Genomic DNA, 19,269 nt, shown 5'->3' on the forward strand with positions numbered 1-19,269 from the left:
CCGTCACCTGCTGGACCCGATAACAATCCACCAAGCACCCGGTGGTCTCGTCAGTAATGTTGTATCGATGTCTTTAACCAAAGTCCCAAGCTCCTGTCAGGTGTAGTGGTGTATTGCGATGTATGCATGAATAGAGTCCAAACAAAACAAAAAGAGCCGCTGAGCCCATGCGTACCAACATATTCGATCGATTTTAATCTGTACCTCGAAAAAAGCCAACACAAAAAACATCTTGCACGTGCCGTTCTCATTTGAATATCCAACAAAATTAATGTGGACCTGATCAAACCGAGTTTGTCGGACCCAATCAGTATGGCCGATTGTCTACTTCTGCTTATGCGCGTGACGTTGCACGAAAATTGTCAATAGTAGTCATGGCCAGGTTACAGGTGTTAACCAGTTGAGATACCAGTGATGGAACCTAACTTACTCAAAAACTAATTATAACCCCAGCAAAAATCCTAACCCTATCTCTCGACACAACCCTAAACCGAGCTCCAACTAAAACCCCAGCTCAGAACTAAACCCTAACCCATGCTCCAACCAAGATCCGCTAATCATGGCTTCAACATTTGGCCCTTAAAGTTTGTACTGGCTGGAATGGGGATCACGGCAGCTGGGTGCTTAGCGCTCAGGGGCGGAGGTCCATGGTTCAAGTCTGGCTACCGCAGCCTCCTCGTTTGGAGTTTGCATGTTCTCCCTGTGCCTGCATGGGTTTCTTCTGGGCACTCCAATTTCTTCCCACATTCCAAAGACATGCATGTCAGGTCAATTGGCAGGTCCAGATTGTCCTTAGGTGTGAATGAGCAAGTGAGTTGTCTGTCTCTGTGTGCCCTGCAACTGGCTGGCTAGCAGTTCAGGGTTTCCCCTGCCCACTGCCTGAAGATGGCTAGGATAGTGAGGAAAAGTGGCACAGAAAATAGATGGAGATACTGGGGATCAAACCCACAACCATATATGCGTAAATCAGGCAGCTAACCAGGTGTGAATTACACTATTACATTTTGTTATCGTTGTTAATTATACACAATTTTAACGTACCTGTGGTGGCAGGAGTCTTGAACAAATTTGTTTTTCATCCCCTACTATATGTTAATTTCACCTCACAATTCCCACTTTGGAACCCATTATTCTTTTTCATTTCATAAGCATTTTTCAGCAATCATTCAATCAAAAAGGTCATTTGTTCTATGTTACAAAAATCCAAGTTTACTGAAGTGGAAAACGAATGACTCCCTTAAAAAAATTCCAGTAGAAAACAAGCCATTTTTTATGAAATGTTTCTCAGAATAAGATTCTGAAAGGTCAGCATTAAGAAAAGAGTTGCGATGCTGGGAGAGCCAAGATGGCCGCCGTTCGAGTAACCGTAATTGGTCCTGCACGGGTTTTTCACCTCGTCCAATAAAATCGGAACGTCGTCCGGGTTCAGCTTGCTCAAACTGTCGCGGATCTGAAATCAAACGTGGAGGGAAAAATTATAAAAAACATCAAAAATGCATTATAATGCATAAGAGTAGTTAATCAAATTATTAATTTACATGAATAATAAAAATTTTTAATTTTACTTTTCTAAATTATCGCAAAATTACAAAAATAAAAATCTTTAATTATTTACTATGAGCTATATCAAACATTTTTTTTAATTCATACATTATCTTTCTTTGTGCAACCTATCCCTTTTCTATTGAAAAACAATGTTTTTTTTTCAGCGTTCGAAGGAATTGAATATGTAACTATTACCGTATTTTCCGCACTATAAGGCACACCTAAAATCTTTTTTTTTTGTTTTTGTTTTTTAAAAGCTGACTAAGCGCCTTATAATCCGGTGCGCCTTATATATGGATCGATATTGAGCCGCGACAGGTCTCGCAACTTACGGTAAGCAGCCACCGACTCCATTTTTCGCGTAGAAGAAGTAGTGCGCTGTGCATACTTGGAAATATTAAACAACGATTCTCTTTTTTTTTTAAATGCTTTTCCTCAGAGAAAATAATAAAACAGCTGTGTATTCATTTTGGGAGTGAATGGAGTTGTGGAAAGCTTGTTTGTTATCCATTAATAAAGTTTGACTGACCTATCTGACTGTTTGGTTGATATTCCCTTTAGTGCGGCACCATCTAATGGTTGCATAACGTAACTACAGCCTCTACTGTAGCGCCTTATAATGCGGTGCGCCTTATAATGCGGTGCGCCTTATGTATGGAAAAGGTTTTAAAATATATCATTTATTGAAGGTGCGCCTTGTAACACGGTGCGCCTTATGGTGCGGGAAATACGGTACATAACTTGATTTAAGTAAATCAAGCAAAATACAGTTGTATTTATTTTTCTCATCCAGATGACGCAAAATAGTCTACCTTTGGATAATCTGCACATTTTAAATATTACACTATTTAATTGACAATATTTTATAATTGTTTTTCTATTAAATGGGCAATAAACACATTTTTTTATAGATGATTTTGGAGTTTTTACATTTTTTTCATTATTTTCAATGAAATATTATACAAAAAATCGAAGTGAATTTTATTTCTTTAATGGATTAAATGAAATATAATATCTAAGAAAAACAAATTTCACTTTTTTTTTTTATCATTTTATCAAAATTATCTAAAGAAATGATATCAAAAATAATCATTCAACTGAACTAAATGATCTGCAAATGAAACATGTTTTTTAAAAATTTCATATTACATATTGAACAGCATTTTTATGATCAATATGTAACATTTCTTTTGATCATTTTTAAAATATTTTTAACAATGTTTACAAATAAAAATACATTTATATTTTGTGCATCAATCTTTCAAACGAAAACAGTTATTTGTCAGTGGAAAAATTAAGATTAGTTTATAAATCTTTCCCAAAAATAAAATATTAAAACAAAATTAGCACTTAAGACGATGTTGTTCATTTGAAAGATTGAAGTACCATTATCTGCACCGGTTGCTGGACTTGAACACTGAACCTCTGAACCACCCATTCGCCGTGTCGCCCCGATTGAAGTACAATATTTTAATATTAAAACATGTGTTAATAATTAAAAAATATTATTTTTAATAACTTTTTAAGTATTGAGTATTTTTCAGCTTAAAATATTTTAAATTAATACCTCATTTGACATTTCAAATAAAATCTTTAAAAAGAAAAGTAAATATTTGCCAACAGAAAGTATATTTTTCTAATGGAATTGTTATTATTGATTAGGTCATTTAAAAGAATTGTCTCTATTGTCAGTGTCTGAAATAACGTCTGCCCGGACGCCCAGGGCGTGCATTTTTCACGTCGGGCATATAACTTACAAAAAGTCTCCGCCTGGGTTGCCGACAACTTTTTCAAGAAAGGAAGAAAAAAAACGAAAGATTTTTTTTCAAATCAAATGTTTGCTTTATTCCGATTTCGAAATCTTCGTTCGGTTTGAAAATTTCGGTTCGTTTGGCAATTCGCATACTCGGCAGCAGATCAGAAGCCTGCATCGAATAACTTCGTGCTTCCGGACTTTATAATTATTATTTATAACGTTATAAGGTCGTGCATTTGCATATCGTTTTCCAAAGTAGACGCATAGAGTACACAATATAGATGGAGAAGTGGTTAGGAATCAAACAAATACCTCAGCCCCAGAAGATTCAAAAGAAGCTAACAAAATTTGTGACGCTACAAAACGTGAACGTACATTAAAAGCATTATGGAAAGAGAAGTTCACGTGGTTTGTAGCAGATGACAGCAACGCAAAAATTGCATCAATTAAGATGAGTAAATACAGGTACATACTGATGGTAGATGGAAAACAGTGATACATGCAATGAATGTTAGAAGTAGATTTATAATAAATTTGATTTGAAAGTTCTGTTATATATTCTGTTTATCAATCCCTTGTACCCTGCAACAATGTTTTTTTTTTTTTGCAATGAGTCGTCTTATTGTGTTTCAAGTAGTGAAAAGGCAACTCTATGGCGGGGCAGGCAATTTTGCAGAGTTGTCTCCTCTGGTGTCCGGTAACTTTTTGTCACGAATTTCAGACACTGCTATTGTCATTAATTACAAAATTCTATAAATATTTAAAGGGCAGCCTAAAGTTTTTTTTTCAATGTCATTGTGATATTTTTTTCTGATGCCAGTGAAATATGCTTAGTGAGCATTTAGAGAACATAAAATGCTTGTTTATGTTTTTATCTTCTTATTTTTATGAGTAAACGGTGTAAACGACATCACCTGATTGTGAAAATTGCATGGAGTGCCTCTTGTGTTACGCAAATAGTTTAACAGGCCAATTTGTTGGCGCTTCCTGTGACTCGATAAGACTTTTATGCTTTTTAATGTCGGATGTTTTGCACGGCTCAGCATATTTAAGTCGTCAACAACAGTTTATCCAATTTTGAAGTTTTTTTTTCTTGGCATGTTGAATCAACAACCAGGTTGCGAGACCAAACGGGTGAAAATAAGCGGCTGGAGGAGCAGTTCCGAAATTTTTGTTACAATAAGACGTAGGAAAAAGAATGATCCTCGTTTGGGATTACAGAACTAAGTGATGTGATGGTTTCACAAGTGCACTTTCAAAATGGCTGTCAAACATTTATATACCAGAGGGGGGGGAAATAACAGCGGAGTATGACAACAACAAAACACAAACGCCAGTTTCACTCCATTCCTTTGTCTGGATTGATTCCTGCAAACTCGAGGCCTGACTCCCCTCCAACAGTAAAAAATTAGAACACCCCCCTAGAACAATGTAGAAAATATTTAACAGGTGTTGGCACACTATGGCCTGTGGGGCCCGCCAGACAAAAATGTTAAAAATATAATGATAATATGTAGGAAATGGTTAAAAACAAAACAAATTACTCTTGAAAATGTCTTGATTTAGTGTCACCCTTGTCCACTGCGACCTAACGTTCAGATAGATGGCTACATTATCATTTACTTAGTAGTTTTATCGTAAACAGAGTAGAAGTCGACCAATTATCGGACAAGCAGAGTATTGCCACTGATATTTGACTGGAATCAGTATCAGTTTTTTGCAATTATTACAATTAAGTCACAGATACAGCCACCTGAGACTCTCTCCAGCCCCTACAAACCCTCTTCCCTCCACTCCCCTCCCCTTCCTGCGCCTTCAAATTGGATAAGCGACCGGAGCCTCTAAAGCAGAAACATTGGAGCGATAGCTCTGTTAACTTGCCCTGACATTCGTGTCGGTGATATAAAAGCATGTTTGTGTTCAAGAAATGGCATAAAAAGTGTTGTTAACTTGTTTCAGAGAGGAATGCTCAGGTGGAGACTGACATATTACCTAATTAGTTTGTCAATTAGAAGTGTGTGTTTATGACTGAGAAAAAACAAAAAAACACAATAAAGTGGAACTGATTAGCTCTCTTACCATAACATTATTTTGTTAATCTGGCTCTAAAACAGGAGTGCCCACACTTTTCTATTTGGCAGCTTTGTTAGAATTTCCGTGCAATTTAAAAACATTTTTTTAAGTTTGTTTAAGTTATGTTGGTTGCATTGATATTTTTATTTTTTTATTGTGAAAATAAAATCATGGAGCTATTTTTAAGTTTTTATGTACCTTTTCACACACTTTTGTTGGTATTATGGCCCATTCTTCCATGCAAATCTCTAGAGCAGTGATATTTTGGGCTGTCATTGAGTAACACAGACTTTCAACTCCCTCCACAGACTTTCTATGGGATTGAGATCTGGAGACTGGCGAGGCCACCCTAGGACCTTGAAATGCTTTGTACAAAGCCACACCTTTTCTGCCTCCCAACTGTGTGTTTGGGATCATTGTCGTCCTGAAAGACCAGCCACGTCTTCAATGCTCTTCCTGTTGGAAGTAGATTTTCACTAAAAACATGGCCCCATTCATTCTTTCCTTTACACAGATCAGTCGTCCTGGTCCTTTTACAGAAAAACAGCTCCAAAGCATGATGTGTCCCTCGCATGCGTTCTCCGGATACAATTCAATATTCTTTGTCCTCCAAATACGGAAACTTGTGTTTCTACCAAAAAGTGCTATTTTTGTTTCATCTGACCATAACACATCCCTGTCTATTCCAAATACTCTCTAGAGAACCACAGACGGGCCTGGGTACTGGCTTCAGCAGGGGGACATGACTGGAAGTGGAGGATTTGAGTCCCTGGCAGCACTTTGTATTACTGATAGTAGCCTTTGTGATTATGGTCCCAGCTCCCTGAAGGTCATTCACTAGGTACGCCGTGTGGTTCTGGGATTTTTGCTCACCGTTCTTGTTTTCATTTTGACGCCAAGGGGTGAGATCTTTAATGGAGCCCCAGATGGCGGGAGATTATGAGTGGACCTGTATGTGTTCCGTTTTCGAGTAATTACATCCGCAGTTGATTTTTTTCCTTACACCAAGCATTTCACCTATTGCAGATTAAGTCTTCCCAGCCTGGTCAAGGACCACAATTTTGTCTCTGCTCTCCTGGACATCCTTTGGTCTGGCTGTTGTGGAGTTTGGGGTGTGACTGACTCAAGTTGTGGACAGTTGTCTTTTATACCAATAATGAGTTAAAAAAGGTGCCATTAATTAATTAATACAGGTAATGAGAGGATCCTCGTCCGATCTTGTGAGAGAAGTCAGACATTTTTGACAGCCAGAAATCTTGCTTGTTTGTAGGTGACCAAATACTCATTTAGGAATTTTATTTGGAAATAAATTCTTTAAAATCAAACACTTCTACATTCTGTCTCTCGTGATTGGGGTTTACCCATGTTTTCAAGCACAGTTGGTTGTTGACTAAATACTCATTTGCCCCACTGTATATACAGTCACACGTTTACAACGTTACAACAAAGTTTTAAAACAACTGCTTACCTCCTCTGCCCGTCTGAGCACACGAAGCAAATTGTTTCCCAGGGCGTCCTTGACCTCCCCATCGGACCAGCCTCTCCTCAGCAGCTCTGCCACCAGGCTGGGAACCTTGGACACGTCCTCAAGACCCTCGGGGACTCTGGAACAGGTGAGAATTGCGGGCCCGGTTTTGAAGTTCCAGACAATGTGCACTTTACCTTACCTTACCTTTGAACGCCGTCGTAATCGCCTCCGAAACCGATAATACCGGATCCGCCGACTTTTTTTATGTGGTCAAAATGATCTGGTGCAAAACAATTGATCGGTAATTGAATCATTAGGAAGGCTAACAGTTAGCTAGTGTGCACATTTTCAGTAGTTATCGTATTATATACAGTAATCCCTCGTTTTTTTGCTAAAAGGTCCTGCCATAGTCAAAACCCTCAAAGAAGAAACATCCATTGATTTATGTATCTTATTTATTCATCTTGATGAATCTATTGTACATTGAAACCAAATAACAAACCTAATTTACAGGCTCAAGTATATGTTTGACAAATAAATGTTCCGTACCTGTTTACGTTTATTTTTTATTTTATTTTTTTACAAATAACTCCTGTACTGTAAAATTATCATTTTAAAAATAATCCTGCCACTTTATTTGCACAACTGTATTAAAGGTGCTTTCCGGAATAAAAATGACGCCATCTCCTGGCTGAAATCATTCATCAACTCCCCTTCGTCCTTCCATTCCTGCTCCCTATTGTGTTACGTGTCCCAAACAGCGTTGATAAAAGTAAGATAAAAGAAGATAGGCAAAGTGTAAAAAATATATGTATTTATAAAGGCTCTTTGAACTCAGTTGGACATTGTTAACACATACTTAATAGAAAAAGTATTTTACTTATGACTTTTAAGGACACCTCAAACAACACACTCCACTTTTCAGGACACGATCCACTTTACTTCACATGATACTTTGTCGCAATCATGTGGATACTATGGAAAACTGCAGTTACTTTACCGGTCAGCAAACCAAACTGTTGAGAGCCTTTTTTGATGGAAAAACAGACTGTTGCTACCTCTATTCATCGAAAAAAGGTATAGAATGTGTCCTCTTTGTCCTTTTACAGAAACCAGATATTTTTCCACTATCAAACATTTTTGAAAAGTGCCAGAAAGCCACTGGGGAGCGTCAAAGAGCCGCATATGGCGCCAAAGCAAGTTTAGCAGGTCGAGAAGTTTTTGGGTGATAGAAAGCATCTTATTCTGTCTAATGCTGCTTTATGGCTCCAGGGTGTTTTGTTGACTTGATTTCTTTTAGAGAAACTTGAAGTTAAAAATGATTTGTGTATACATAATGTCGGTTTGTCAAGCTGTTCTACGGATGTATACTGTACAACACAGACCGCAACATCATTGACGCGCAGAGAGACACAAGCAGAAAAGGGGCGAACCAACTGTTTGGCCAATTAGAATGCACAATGAATATCCTCTTTGTAGCAAAACCTTGATGTTGAAACTACAGTTCAGCAAGGGATTATTGTATTGGAAAAATTTGTACTGGTATGTGTTACCGGCAACATTAGAGAGCCTGGCAGTGGGAGAACAGGTCACGTAGTCGTTGTAGAAGTTGATCATTACGATTCCTCCAGTTTCGTTCTAGACAAACAACATTTAATCATGTCAAAGCCACAAAAAAAAGGGCGGCAAACAAATTTTTGATTCAGCACTCCATTTTCATTCAAATCTGATCCTAAGTGTGTCATTACCACATTAATAACATTGAAAGAACTCAAACTAAAGTTTGACATATTGTTTTACATTATATTTGAATTGGAAATTTCTTAAAGTGTCAACTCTACTCTTGGCGCCACCGAAATACCATCAATCACCAAGAAATCAGTGAAGACCCTTCGGAAAGCAGCCTAAAAACCATACAACAGCTTCAGTCTGAGATTCTATGCTGGGTCTATAACGTCAATTTGGCACCGGCTGAAGAAGGGTCTTATCACTGGATGCACAATTTCAGTGATACTATTCACATTTGCCATAAACATGCTTGTGAATTCTGCAGAGACACAATGCAAAGGCCCATCCCCAAATCTAGTGTCCGCCAGCTGCCCATCGGTGCTTTCATGGATGATCTGACGGTGAACACCTCATGTCCCTGGCAGTAGGTGGATCCTAAAGGGCCGGTATGTGCTTTTAACCTGCAAAATCACGATCCCTCGTGTTGAAGAAAGAAACGGTCACCCAAATACCACCAATCACTGAGAAACCAGGAGCCTGGGTAAAGCGTTTGACTGCAGCCTACAAGACACAGCAGCCATCCATGCTACCTACCTTGAGCCAACATGGCCTCCTCCCATGAATTCTCTGATCCTTTTTTATCTATAAGGTTCCAATCCCTACCATCGGGCTTCAACGGGAAAGTCAGCAGGTTTCTATGGAAATGAATGGGCCTACTTCAAAGCATGAGGAGCATCGCCATGTGTGGCCAGAACAACAAGCTTAAGCTCCCCATCGCTAGCCTGAATGAGAAGTTTAAGGTGAGCCGTGAAAGGGAAGTGCTGCAATAAAGAAGACTCCCAGGCTGGGGTTTATGTAAGAACAGGGCAGAGGTAGAAGGCAGCAGAGGCTGTGGCTGAGTCAGGGCTACAGCACATTGCACTGGTGGGGACAGTGACTCACGGAAGAGGTGGTTAGGCGGGTTAGCATTACCTAGGTCCTAGCCCATTCAAACTGTTTAACTTGGGGGTTGTAGGTCGAAAAATTCGTTTTTGTTTTACATAACATAAGCCTCACGTAGAGGGGGCTGACATGTTTGTCGGCCATCTTGCTGCTGCTGTTTTTTCTCTTACTTTTCCCTTTTTTCTCTCTTATTTAATTTTATTTTCTTCGCATGTGTAAGGTCCTGGGTTCAATCCCCAGCTTCTCCAATCAACTTTGAAATGCAATTTGGGGTGGCAGTAGCTCACGAGGTAGAGCGCTCGTCTTGGGATCAAGGGATCCCAGTTCGAATCCCGGCTTGTCCGTTACATGTTAAAGTGTCCTTGTGTAAGACACTGAACCCCTAATATCCCCAATAAGCAGGTTAGTGCCTTACATGGCTGCAAGGCCGCTATTGGGAAATGTGGAGCACATCGTAAAGCGCATTGACTTGAAAAGCGCTATATAAATGCAGATCATTTCATTCTTCTTTTTTTTTTTTCCTGTTTTATTTCTTTCAATCGTTTTCATTTTTTGTTCCCCTTTTACTTTCTCTTTCTTGTTTTCTTCTTTTTTTCTTTACTTTTTAGTTTTCTTTTGTATTCTTTTTCCCTTTTTTTCTTGAGAAAATTTGTGCAAAAACGTAAGAAAAGTGGTCGAGTCTGGGTATTGGTAGTTTGCATTCTTCCTTGTTCTTTTTAGTAGTCATTATTGCTTGCGCTACCCAGTGCAGTGACATCTAGTGGTCAAATATTACACATTGTCCTTTTAAATTGTGCAGAACCGTGGACCAACTCTTGTTTTGTTTTTTGGGCCGCTGACGGGAATTTCACTAAACACTGCAACCCTCTTCTGTCCCCAAGTTGGACCTGCCGCTAAAACACACGGCCCGAAGTGAACACGAGTGGAGAACAATAAAGACAACGCTCACCACTCTTTTGAGGACATCATCGGGAACGTTCCTCTTATGAGGACATACGGAAAAGGCGGATGAATGGCTGAAGATGACGGGCGCCTTGGACATGTTGAGGACCTGATGCATTACTCGAACCGTCACGTGAGACAAGTCGATCAGCATCCCTAAACGGTTCATTTCTGCAATCAATTGCTGGAGGAAACAAAGAAGACAGAAGGTGGGGAAATGAGCAAATGTTCCACCCTGCAATTCATTAGCCCTAACTATTCATGCAGATAATTTATTTTCTGGACTATATGTTAGAAGTAGGCGATACTGAGATTTTTGTTATTGGTCTGATCCAAGCAAATACAGGGTAGAACAATTGATACTGTTCTGATATGATATTCTTTGTTTGGTACTCTCATGATCATTGAATAAAGAAGCCACTAGCCCTTTGGGTTATTTCATAATTATGATAAAAACAGCCTAAAATTGTCTTTTTTGTTAGATAATAAAATGCAAAAGTTAACTGTATAAATATATATACACCATAAAATACGGACTATAAGGCGCACCTGATTATAAGCATCCAGTACAATTTTAAAGAAAAACATTTTGTCAATACATAAGCTGGACCTGACTATATTGAAACATGAGATATGTACAAAGAAAGACAGTACACAGAAAGAGTTTTAATAATATACAGTACCTTAATCCCTTAACGTTGCGATGGCCCTCCGGGGGGTCGCCGGACTTTTGATAAACAAATATGTGTCTGTTTGATGTCACCAATCACTAAAATATGTCATGCCACATATCATTGGAAAGTTTAAACTCTCGGAATTCAAGATATGACCATTTCAAAATAAACCCATCACTTAAACATCACTATCAGTCTGAAACAAGATACCGAATACTACAAAGCCAGCATAGCTCACCATTACATTCCCTGGCAGTCTTCAACTTCTTCGAATGTCTGCGAACATGGCTTTGCTACATTAAGGACAATTCATAGAATCCAACCGGGTAAAATATTTATTCCAAAACACCTGGTAATGCAGAAAGATTAATAGAAATCTGCTCTAAAAAAATCTGCTTCATTGGACGTTGCTTCTTGCAATCCTTTCGTTTCACCACGGTGTTTCTGTTTACAAATAATCAGACTCGTAAAATTATTCTCACAATGGTAGTTAGCGCTCCCCTTTCGATTGACACCTTTTCCATGATGAGGTTCCGTTCAAGCTAGTTTTATTCATGCACAAAGCGGGAAGTCACATTCAACTTAGAAAAAATGCATAAATTAGCCGCATCATCCTCAAGCCGCAGGGTTAAAGGCTTGGGGAAAAAGCTGCAACTTATGGTCTGGATTTTTGAGACTGACCTTGCCAAAAGGCGACAAGCCGTTGTGTTCAGATGGTTCTGATCCAGTGTCCACCAGCCAGTTGTCAGCCCTCATTAAAGAAATGTGTAAATAAAAAATATATATACATTAATAAAACATTCTTGTGTTGGGCTTGTCCTACCAGGGTGTGTTGCAGGAATGCGTGAGCGTAAGGTAGCGGACCCCCAAGTGGTAGAAAACCCGTAAAGTGCCCAAACTGCTGTCGATGGAGTGGCCCCCCTCGACGCCAACAAGACTGGCTGTTTTGTTGCTTTTGAACGCCTCCATAATGTCTGCAAAAGGCAATTTTCGACGTAGCTCAAAGAATCGGATAAATGAATACAATGCGTGAGCTGACCTTGGCTGCTGGTGGCAAAGGAAAACGTTTCGGGATATTTGCGGCACATTCTGTGAACGACGTCGATCTGTTCAAGCGTTTGTCGGACGGCGTCTTTGTACTGAGAATCACATGGCACGTAAGCAGACCAGAACTGAAACAAAAAACAAAATGGAGGATATCAATTTGTGCTACCACTCTGCATTTTTCAGTCATCTTTTTTTAAAGTCGACTACGAAGGACAAAATAAGTTACACTTACTCAATACGTATATTAGAAAGTGATAGATGAATAAATTAATGTTTTTATTTTTTATTTATTCTGCTTGCTTACAATAAATGATGGAATTTTGTTTTTACTATTGGATTGGTTTCTCAGGAATCGTCCTCTCATAGTTCAGATCCTACCTCTCAGGGCGCATTGTGTAAAATATGGTGAAACGACATCTGAGCCTTTTAGTGTTACCTGTGGTGTTCCGCAGGGTTCAGTACTTGGCCCCCTTCTTTTCTGCATTTACGTGCTTCCATTAGGTGATATTATTTGCAAGTATATCAGTTTCCACTGCTCCGCAGAAGATACTCAACTATTTCTTCCGATGGAGGAATCTGCCCAACTAAACTGCGGATATTTGGAGGCCAGCCTCACTGACAGAAAACGATGGATGTCACTTAACTTGTTGCGCCTCAAGCCCGAAAAGACCAAACTGTTAATTATTGGTCCATCTAAATGACGTGAGTTGTTAGAACAGGTTGGAATTTTTTGCATTTTGGGGATTTTTGTACAGAGCTCTTCTGTTCTCCTTGCAAGCTAAATTTATTGATGACTTATGTCCTTATATTGACTGTGTACTAAACTGTAAACTTATCAGAAAGACTTTTTAGGTCGCTTTTGGGTGCAAATTCTGTAAGCACGAAAAAAATAACGTTTTCATTGATAGTTGTTAAACAACATAAACCCTTAAATACGTCAGAATCTTATTTTGCAGATATGAAAAATTATATTGTAACCATATAAGAAATAAAAATACCGTATTTTCTAGACAATAGGGCGCACATGATCATATGGCAAAAATATTCCTCTATGAATTTTTTTTCCATATATTGGCCAGGAGTGAGTGAGAAATACTTACTGTTCAACACCACCATCCTGCAATGACATATGGATGTTATTAGAGAAGTTTGCCCGGATAGTGGCAAAGAGAGTCAAGATAAATAAAACCGACGGGACCGACATACCAGACGGCAACATAGGTGACTGATCATGGCCGCACAAGAAAAGGCAATATGTACATTAGCCATAGAGGCCAGGATGCAAACTGTGCAAAGACGCTCCTGAAATAGTCCAGTACATCGTGGCCTAGTGTAAGATGCCAGCTGGATCAGCGTGCAGGAAGAGGAACAATCAACTATCTTGGACAGTATACAGGAACATCCGCAACCAGTATGGCATAGAAGTACCCAAATTCCTGTGGCCCATACCACAGAAGGAGAACAACAAGGCCAAGATCCTGTGGGACTTAAGCTTCTAGACTGATAAGAAGCTCCTGGCTAACCAACTGGACATAGTGGTGGTAGACAAAGAGCAGAAGAGGATGGTGATAATAGATATGGTGATCCCAGCTGACGCAAACATCAGGAAGAAGGAACATGACAAACTGGAGTAGTACCAAGGGTTGAAAGAGCAGCTGGAACAGATTTGAAATGTCAGGGCCAGCATGGTCCCCGCGGTAGTCGGGTCACTTGGGACAGTGACCCCAGTGGCTGCAAAAAAATCCAGGAACAACATCAGTCCAGAAGAGTGCAGTCCTAGGAACAGCTATACTGCAAAGAATTGGATTAAAAAGAAAAAAGCCAGGCCGTCCCCCCAAGATTGAGCCCTGTGGAACACCAAGCACGAAAGTGCTATAACGGGATTCAAAGTCAAATTATTTAATCATTTTCAGGATGAAGCACCATCAAACAAGCCTAAATCTTTCCTTGCACCAAAATATTTTAGAAGCAAATCGCACCTGTGCACCGAGCCGACCCTTCTTTATCTTAGGAATGTTAGTGTGTGTCGTTTCCAGAGTGTTGAGGTCCACTTTGTTCAGCTGGTTGTTGAATTGTTTGCGCAGTTGCCAAGGCAGGTCGTTGTGCCTTCAAAATAAGACCAAAAAAACCAAAATCTTAATATGTCCCGGGACCAGTTGGAGAAATTTGCAATCACCCGTCAATGAGCGGCGTCTCCGACATCAGCTTCAGTGCTCGGTTCATGTGCGAGTCGTCGCCCAAAGAGACTGACCAACAAGCGGCGCAAAAAAGCAAAACGGTGGCCGGTGACATTTTTCCTCTCTTGTGATTTTATGGAAAGTATTTTAAGGTTGAAGTGTGAGATGAATGTAAAACTCATCCCCGAGCATGTTCAGGTCATGACTTTCTTGTCATAAAGTGGATAGTAAAACAATAAACAGCCGTTAATATTCAAGCAGAGCTGTGGTTGTAAACGGCCTTCAGAAGCACGCAAATCTGTTTACTGTAATCCCTCGGTAGTTGGCACTTCCTGTCCTTAGGGTTGAAAGGTATTTGCATATTTCTGCGAGCGGGGGCCTTTTTGTTAGGCGCAGAGGCCAACCAAAAAGTGAACTGCACCCGTGCAGCTGGAATGCATAATCCCCAGTCACATACAAGTGCAATGGGGAATGACAGAGAAAACCTTTGTCAGGCCTAGCGGATCTTTTTTTGCCTTAATTGTATTTCTGCCTAAAATGAACTGCACTTGTGCGGTCACAACACATTAGCCACTTCGGTCCTGACCGATGGAATGATCTTACAGAAATCAGGTCTGTGGACCCTTGATATTAGAGGATCCTTTTTATTTAGTTTGATTTGTTTAACTTCTAACCTTTTACTGTAACACACTTTACTTTTTATTTCACATTTTATTTGTTTTTCTTTCAGCAGTGGTTGTTTATATCCAGTGTTTCCTCTAGGGCGCACCCTGGTAGGGTGTGGTTCAATGGCTGAAATCCTAAAGCCATCTGCTCCCATCCCTATCAGTGTGGATAAGCCTCCCTCAAGTCCTCTTCCATAGATGGTTAGTCTGTACCTTGCCATAATCATATTTTATTTCGATTTTTTTTATTTTTTTTTTTTTTTACTGTATTTTATCCATTGTGAGTGTCTGTGTATGTTTCTGCGTGTTTTCTTTTGTTGGGTGGGAAAAAAGAGGGGATTTTCCTGAATTATGAATTATCCTGAATTATTTATGCAGCTCTTTGACAGGCAATTTATTACCTGTCAAAGAGCTGGACAAATACATTTGATCATGCCAAATCTCATCTAGCTGTGATCTGGGTAAGCCAGAAGGGAATTTTATCAGCAGGTGTGCCATTTTGGTTAGTCTAAAATTGAAGGGAAAGCGAGAGTCAATTACGGATAGCCAAACAGCAAAAGAGAGAGAAGGACAGAGAGACTGACAATTTACAGTATGTGTCAAGATAACACAATAGAAAATGGTCTGTTTCCAGTCTACCTCTCTACCTCCGTTCTTTCAGGTGAAGCGGAGAACTGTATGGAAGCATTGACGGCCTCACAGAAAAATGGCATAGAAGGTGGAAGACGACGCATCCTTGCACTCAAAAGAGTTGGTGCACAGAACAAAAGCTTCTTCCCATCAAGCAGCGAGCACCCGGGCACCATTTTTTTCCCCATCACAATCGGGTCAAGCTCAAGTCACAAGTGATTGATTAGCCTCCTGGTGAGATGAAGAAGAGAGGGAGAGGTAATCTGCGATTGGATCTGAAAAAAAATTACATTAGAATTTCTCTCATGGAAACGAGCCCATTTTTATTCACATTTTTTTTTGCTTGACCTCAACTGTAGTAAACACTTGGAGCATGAAGGTTGAGTGTAAGCTCCCCATGGCATCCTTGTTTCTTCACAGAGAGAAAGAGCATGCAGTAGTCATGTAACCAAGCAACATGTATGTGCCATGTGATTTTTCCCGTGTTTAGAGATGGACAATAAAAAAATGCGCACATTTTCAACTGATATATAAAGCATTTCCTAACAAGATTCACAATGAAAATTTGATTTGGAGGTTCGCTGACATACTGTGAATCCTCATTTATTGTGGTTAATAGGGAACAGAAACCCCCGCAATATAATTCCGTGAAGTCCTCTCTGCCCATTTTTATCATACGCTCTGTCAGCCGCTCGCAGCAATAGTTGAACGGGGTTATGGATTGAAAAATGCACGAGTGCCATTATTTTTGGCAGAAAGAACTGAAAACAAGAACCACTTGTGCCTGACGCAAATTTGCTCTCCCTGCCCCTCCATTTAAGCAATAATCAACTGGGAATAATGGATCGTGGTCAAAACACTGGAGCTCATTTTGAGTCAGCCACAATGGCATGCTTCAGCAGCCTGAATTGAAGAAAAATGCGCTCAGCCAGCCCCTGCCTTCATTAATATTTAACAGGGGATAATGTATATTGGCTGCTCAGGTGCTGTTCATTTTAGGGGAAAATAATGGAATATAAAAGAGGAGAATAGAAAAAGACACAAATAAGCTATTTCGGCCTTCACACTCCATAATAGTTGATCAGGGATAACGGCTTGCGGCCAAATATTTGCAGGTGATTTTAGGCAGGCCACAATTGCGGCCTGAACTGAAAAAAAAGGGAGTTCTGTTCTGCCCTGCTCTCAGCAATAGGTGACCTGTGATAATGGATCACAGCCATAACTGCGCATTTCATTTTAGGGGGCAAGCCTCCCGATGAAAATGCCTTGTGGCTGGTGCTCGCTCATAGCAATATGGGATTGGGACACAAATTTGCACTCTGAGCACCTGCTCTCAGCCATTATCGATTGGGGATAATGGAACATGGCCAAAACAGTGCATTTAATTTCGGGGTAGCCACAATTGCATGCTTCAGTGTCCCGAAACCAAGAAAGGCGCTATGCCGGCCCCTGCTCTCAGCAATAGTTGACCTGTGATAACGGATCACGGCCAAACCTGTGGACTTCATTTTTAGGTGGCAGGCCTCCCAACAAAAATGCCTGCTCATAGCAATATGGGATTGGGTATCATGGCTCATGGCTGTACAGGTGCTGTACATCATAGGCAGGAAGAATGGAAAAGAGCTGCAACACATGACACAAATTTGTGCTCTAGGACCCCACTATCAGCCTTAATCAACTGGGGATAATGTGTCACAGCCAAAACCATGTGTTTAATTCTCGGCGGGATGGCTAGCGGTTTCTGCTCAGAATTGTTTTATTTACATGTTTACTGTTATTTAATCATATGCACGGAGATTACACATACAGCGTATGCTTGCTTATAAGCCAAAATTATATCTATAACATACAACACTGAAATAAAGGGGTCAGCTTATATAAGCATGAGAAAAAATTAACACAGAAGGGGCGTGAGACACCCAAACCACCCAATGGCCTATGGCCTTGCTGTATCCACCTTGCCAGATCTCTTTTTCCTGTTCAGGTAATTGACGCCGTCCTGGCTGTGTTTGGAGGGACAACATCTTACTTTATTGGAATTAAGTGTTTCATTGCCTTTCTTGGTAAAAAATAATGGATCGTAATGTCATATCCTTTGCAGCTACCGTACAGGAATTTGTGGCGGAAACATTTCTCTCGGATGAAGAAACCGACATGACGCCATGACAACATAGCGTCAAAGGTAGCGACCTCATGGTTTTCTGAATGGGAAGCCTCTGGAAGACGAGAGTTGGCGTTATTTACATCCGGCGACATAATTCTGCTTTCAACGGCAGAAGCAAACTGTCAGCATCGGGCGGCCCGCAGGACTAACGGACCCACTCGGAGACTGCTGGAAGGTAATGGCCCTGACAGCGGTATTCATATTTTAGAGGTCGTCGCTGAGGCGAGTCCAACCTCATGCCAGGCTGCTAAAAGAAGACTTCTTTAAAAGCCAGCTGCTCCTTTCTTTCCCTTTTTTCCCCTTTTTTGTTCTAGCAACAGATAACCAAAATAGACTGCAAAATATTTTTTTGGGTAACCTTTACGCAAACGAAAGAACACCTACTGCAGAGTACGGATGGCAAACTATAAAAACCAATCAATAAACAGGAAAACTTAAATTATTTGAACAGGATTTGGGGCAGATTTGGATTTAAGCAGCATGAAAAGATACTCTGAAGTCCTGATCAGGGTTCGAGTGGATCAAGTGTGTCAGCAGTCCCGTGAGGCCCCTTTAAACCGAGGACCTTCCCCCAAAAAAGCTTTGTTGTGGCAAGCCCGCCTGCATGCTAAACAAAAGCAATTACCGACAAGAGTGTCTGAAGGAGCGCCAAAGAAAATTAGACGGAGAGAATTGTCCGTTTTGCCCTCACGATTCGCGATCCTCGTCAAATCGTCCCCAGACTTTCCATTTATTCGTCACAAGATCCCGACTCAGACGTTTGCTGCCTGCGGGTCAACTTTGATCAAGATTTAATCAAGCTTCTATATGAACGAATTCAAATGAGTTACGTGCATTGGAAAGATGGATCGGAGTTTTAAAATGTACTCGTAAATCCCAGGCGTCCATTAGAAATTCAGCATGTAATAATTAGCTGAGTATTCGACAATGTCACACAAATGTTTTGTTTTGTAATTTTCTGTTCTAAGTAAACTTCTTGTACAGTACTTCACCACTGAGTGCATCGCAGATTCAAAAATACTCCACAATTTGTTATCTCCGTTCATCTTTTGCTGCGAGCGCATTTTTGTCGGGTCTGGTGGCTCTTTTTTTCTGTTCTATCTACCAAAAAGTTAACTGCACTTGTGCGGTCGTGATTCATTATTCCCTATCCAAAATTGCTGCAGGCAGGGGCCAGCACAGTGCCTTTCTTTCTGGTCTTTCTTTTTTTTTTACATTACTCTATGTCTGCCTAAAATGAACTGCACTCATACTGCTGCGATCCATTCTCCCCATCCCCATATTGCTGCAAGCAGGGGCCAGCACAGGGTCTTTCTTTCTGGTCTTTTTTTTACATTACCGTATTCCTGCCTAAAATGAACTGCACTCATACAGCCGCAATCCATTCCCCCATTCCCATATTGCTGCAAGCAGGGGCCAGCACAGAGCCTTTCTTTCTGGTCTTTTTTTTTTTTCTTT

At 40.2% G+C, this 19,269-nt stretch overlaps 1 protein-coding gene and 1 long non-coding RNA gene across 5 annotated transcripts; one reads left to right on the plus strand and one right to left on the minus strand.

Annotated features, from left to right (window-relative positions):
- Window positions 1–172: 172 nt before the first annotated feature.
- Window positions 173–14,467, minus strand: dpep1 (dipeptidase 1). The gene is made up of 10 exons (XM_088333836.1): window positions 14,352–14,467; window positions 14,155–14,281; window positions 12,168–12,300; window positions 11,952–12,102; window positions 11,810–11,879; window positions 10,462–10,638; window positions 8,396–8,480; window positions 7,047–7,122; window positions 6,843–6,978; window positions 173–1,450 (listed from the first exon to the last, which is right to left on the minus strand). Exons 1-10 carry the CDS (start codon window positions 14,465–14,467, stop codon window positions 1,271–1,273), a joined length of 1,251 nt encoding a protein of 416 aa, XP_088189962.1. The 3' UTR covers window positions 173–1,270.
- Window positions 6,755–18,355, plus strand: LOC148367038 (uncharacterized). 4 transcript variants are annotated; one of them, XR_015850257.1, is made up of 7 exons: window positions 6,755–6,987; window positions 8,896–9,111; window positions 9,220–9,370; window positions 10,394–10,663; window positions 15,086–15,218; window positions 15,679–15,905; window positions 17,749–18,355. It is a non-coding gene; the product is annotated as an uncharacterized LOC148367038 (long non-coding RNA). The 4 variants fall into 4 exon arrangements; XR_015850258.1 differs by having other exon boundaries at window positions 8,896–9,016; XR_015850255.1 differs by having other exon boundaries at window positions 8,896–9,370.
- The last annotated feature ends 914 nt before the right edge of the window (window positions 18,356–19,269 follow it).

Source organism: Urocampus carinirostris, chromosome 4, assembly GCF_059441175.1.
Source record: "Urocampus carinirostris isolate Australia breed hairy pipefish chromosome 4, RoL_Ucar_1.0, whole genome shotgun sequence".
NCBI lineage: Eukaryota > Metazoa > Chordata > Actinopteri > Syngnathiformes > Syngnathidae > Urocampus > Urocampus carinirostris.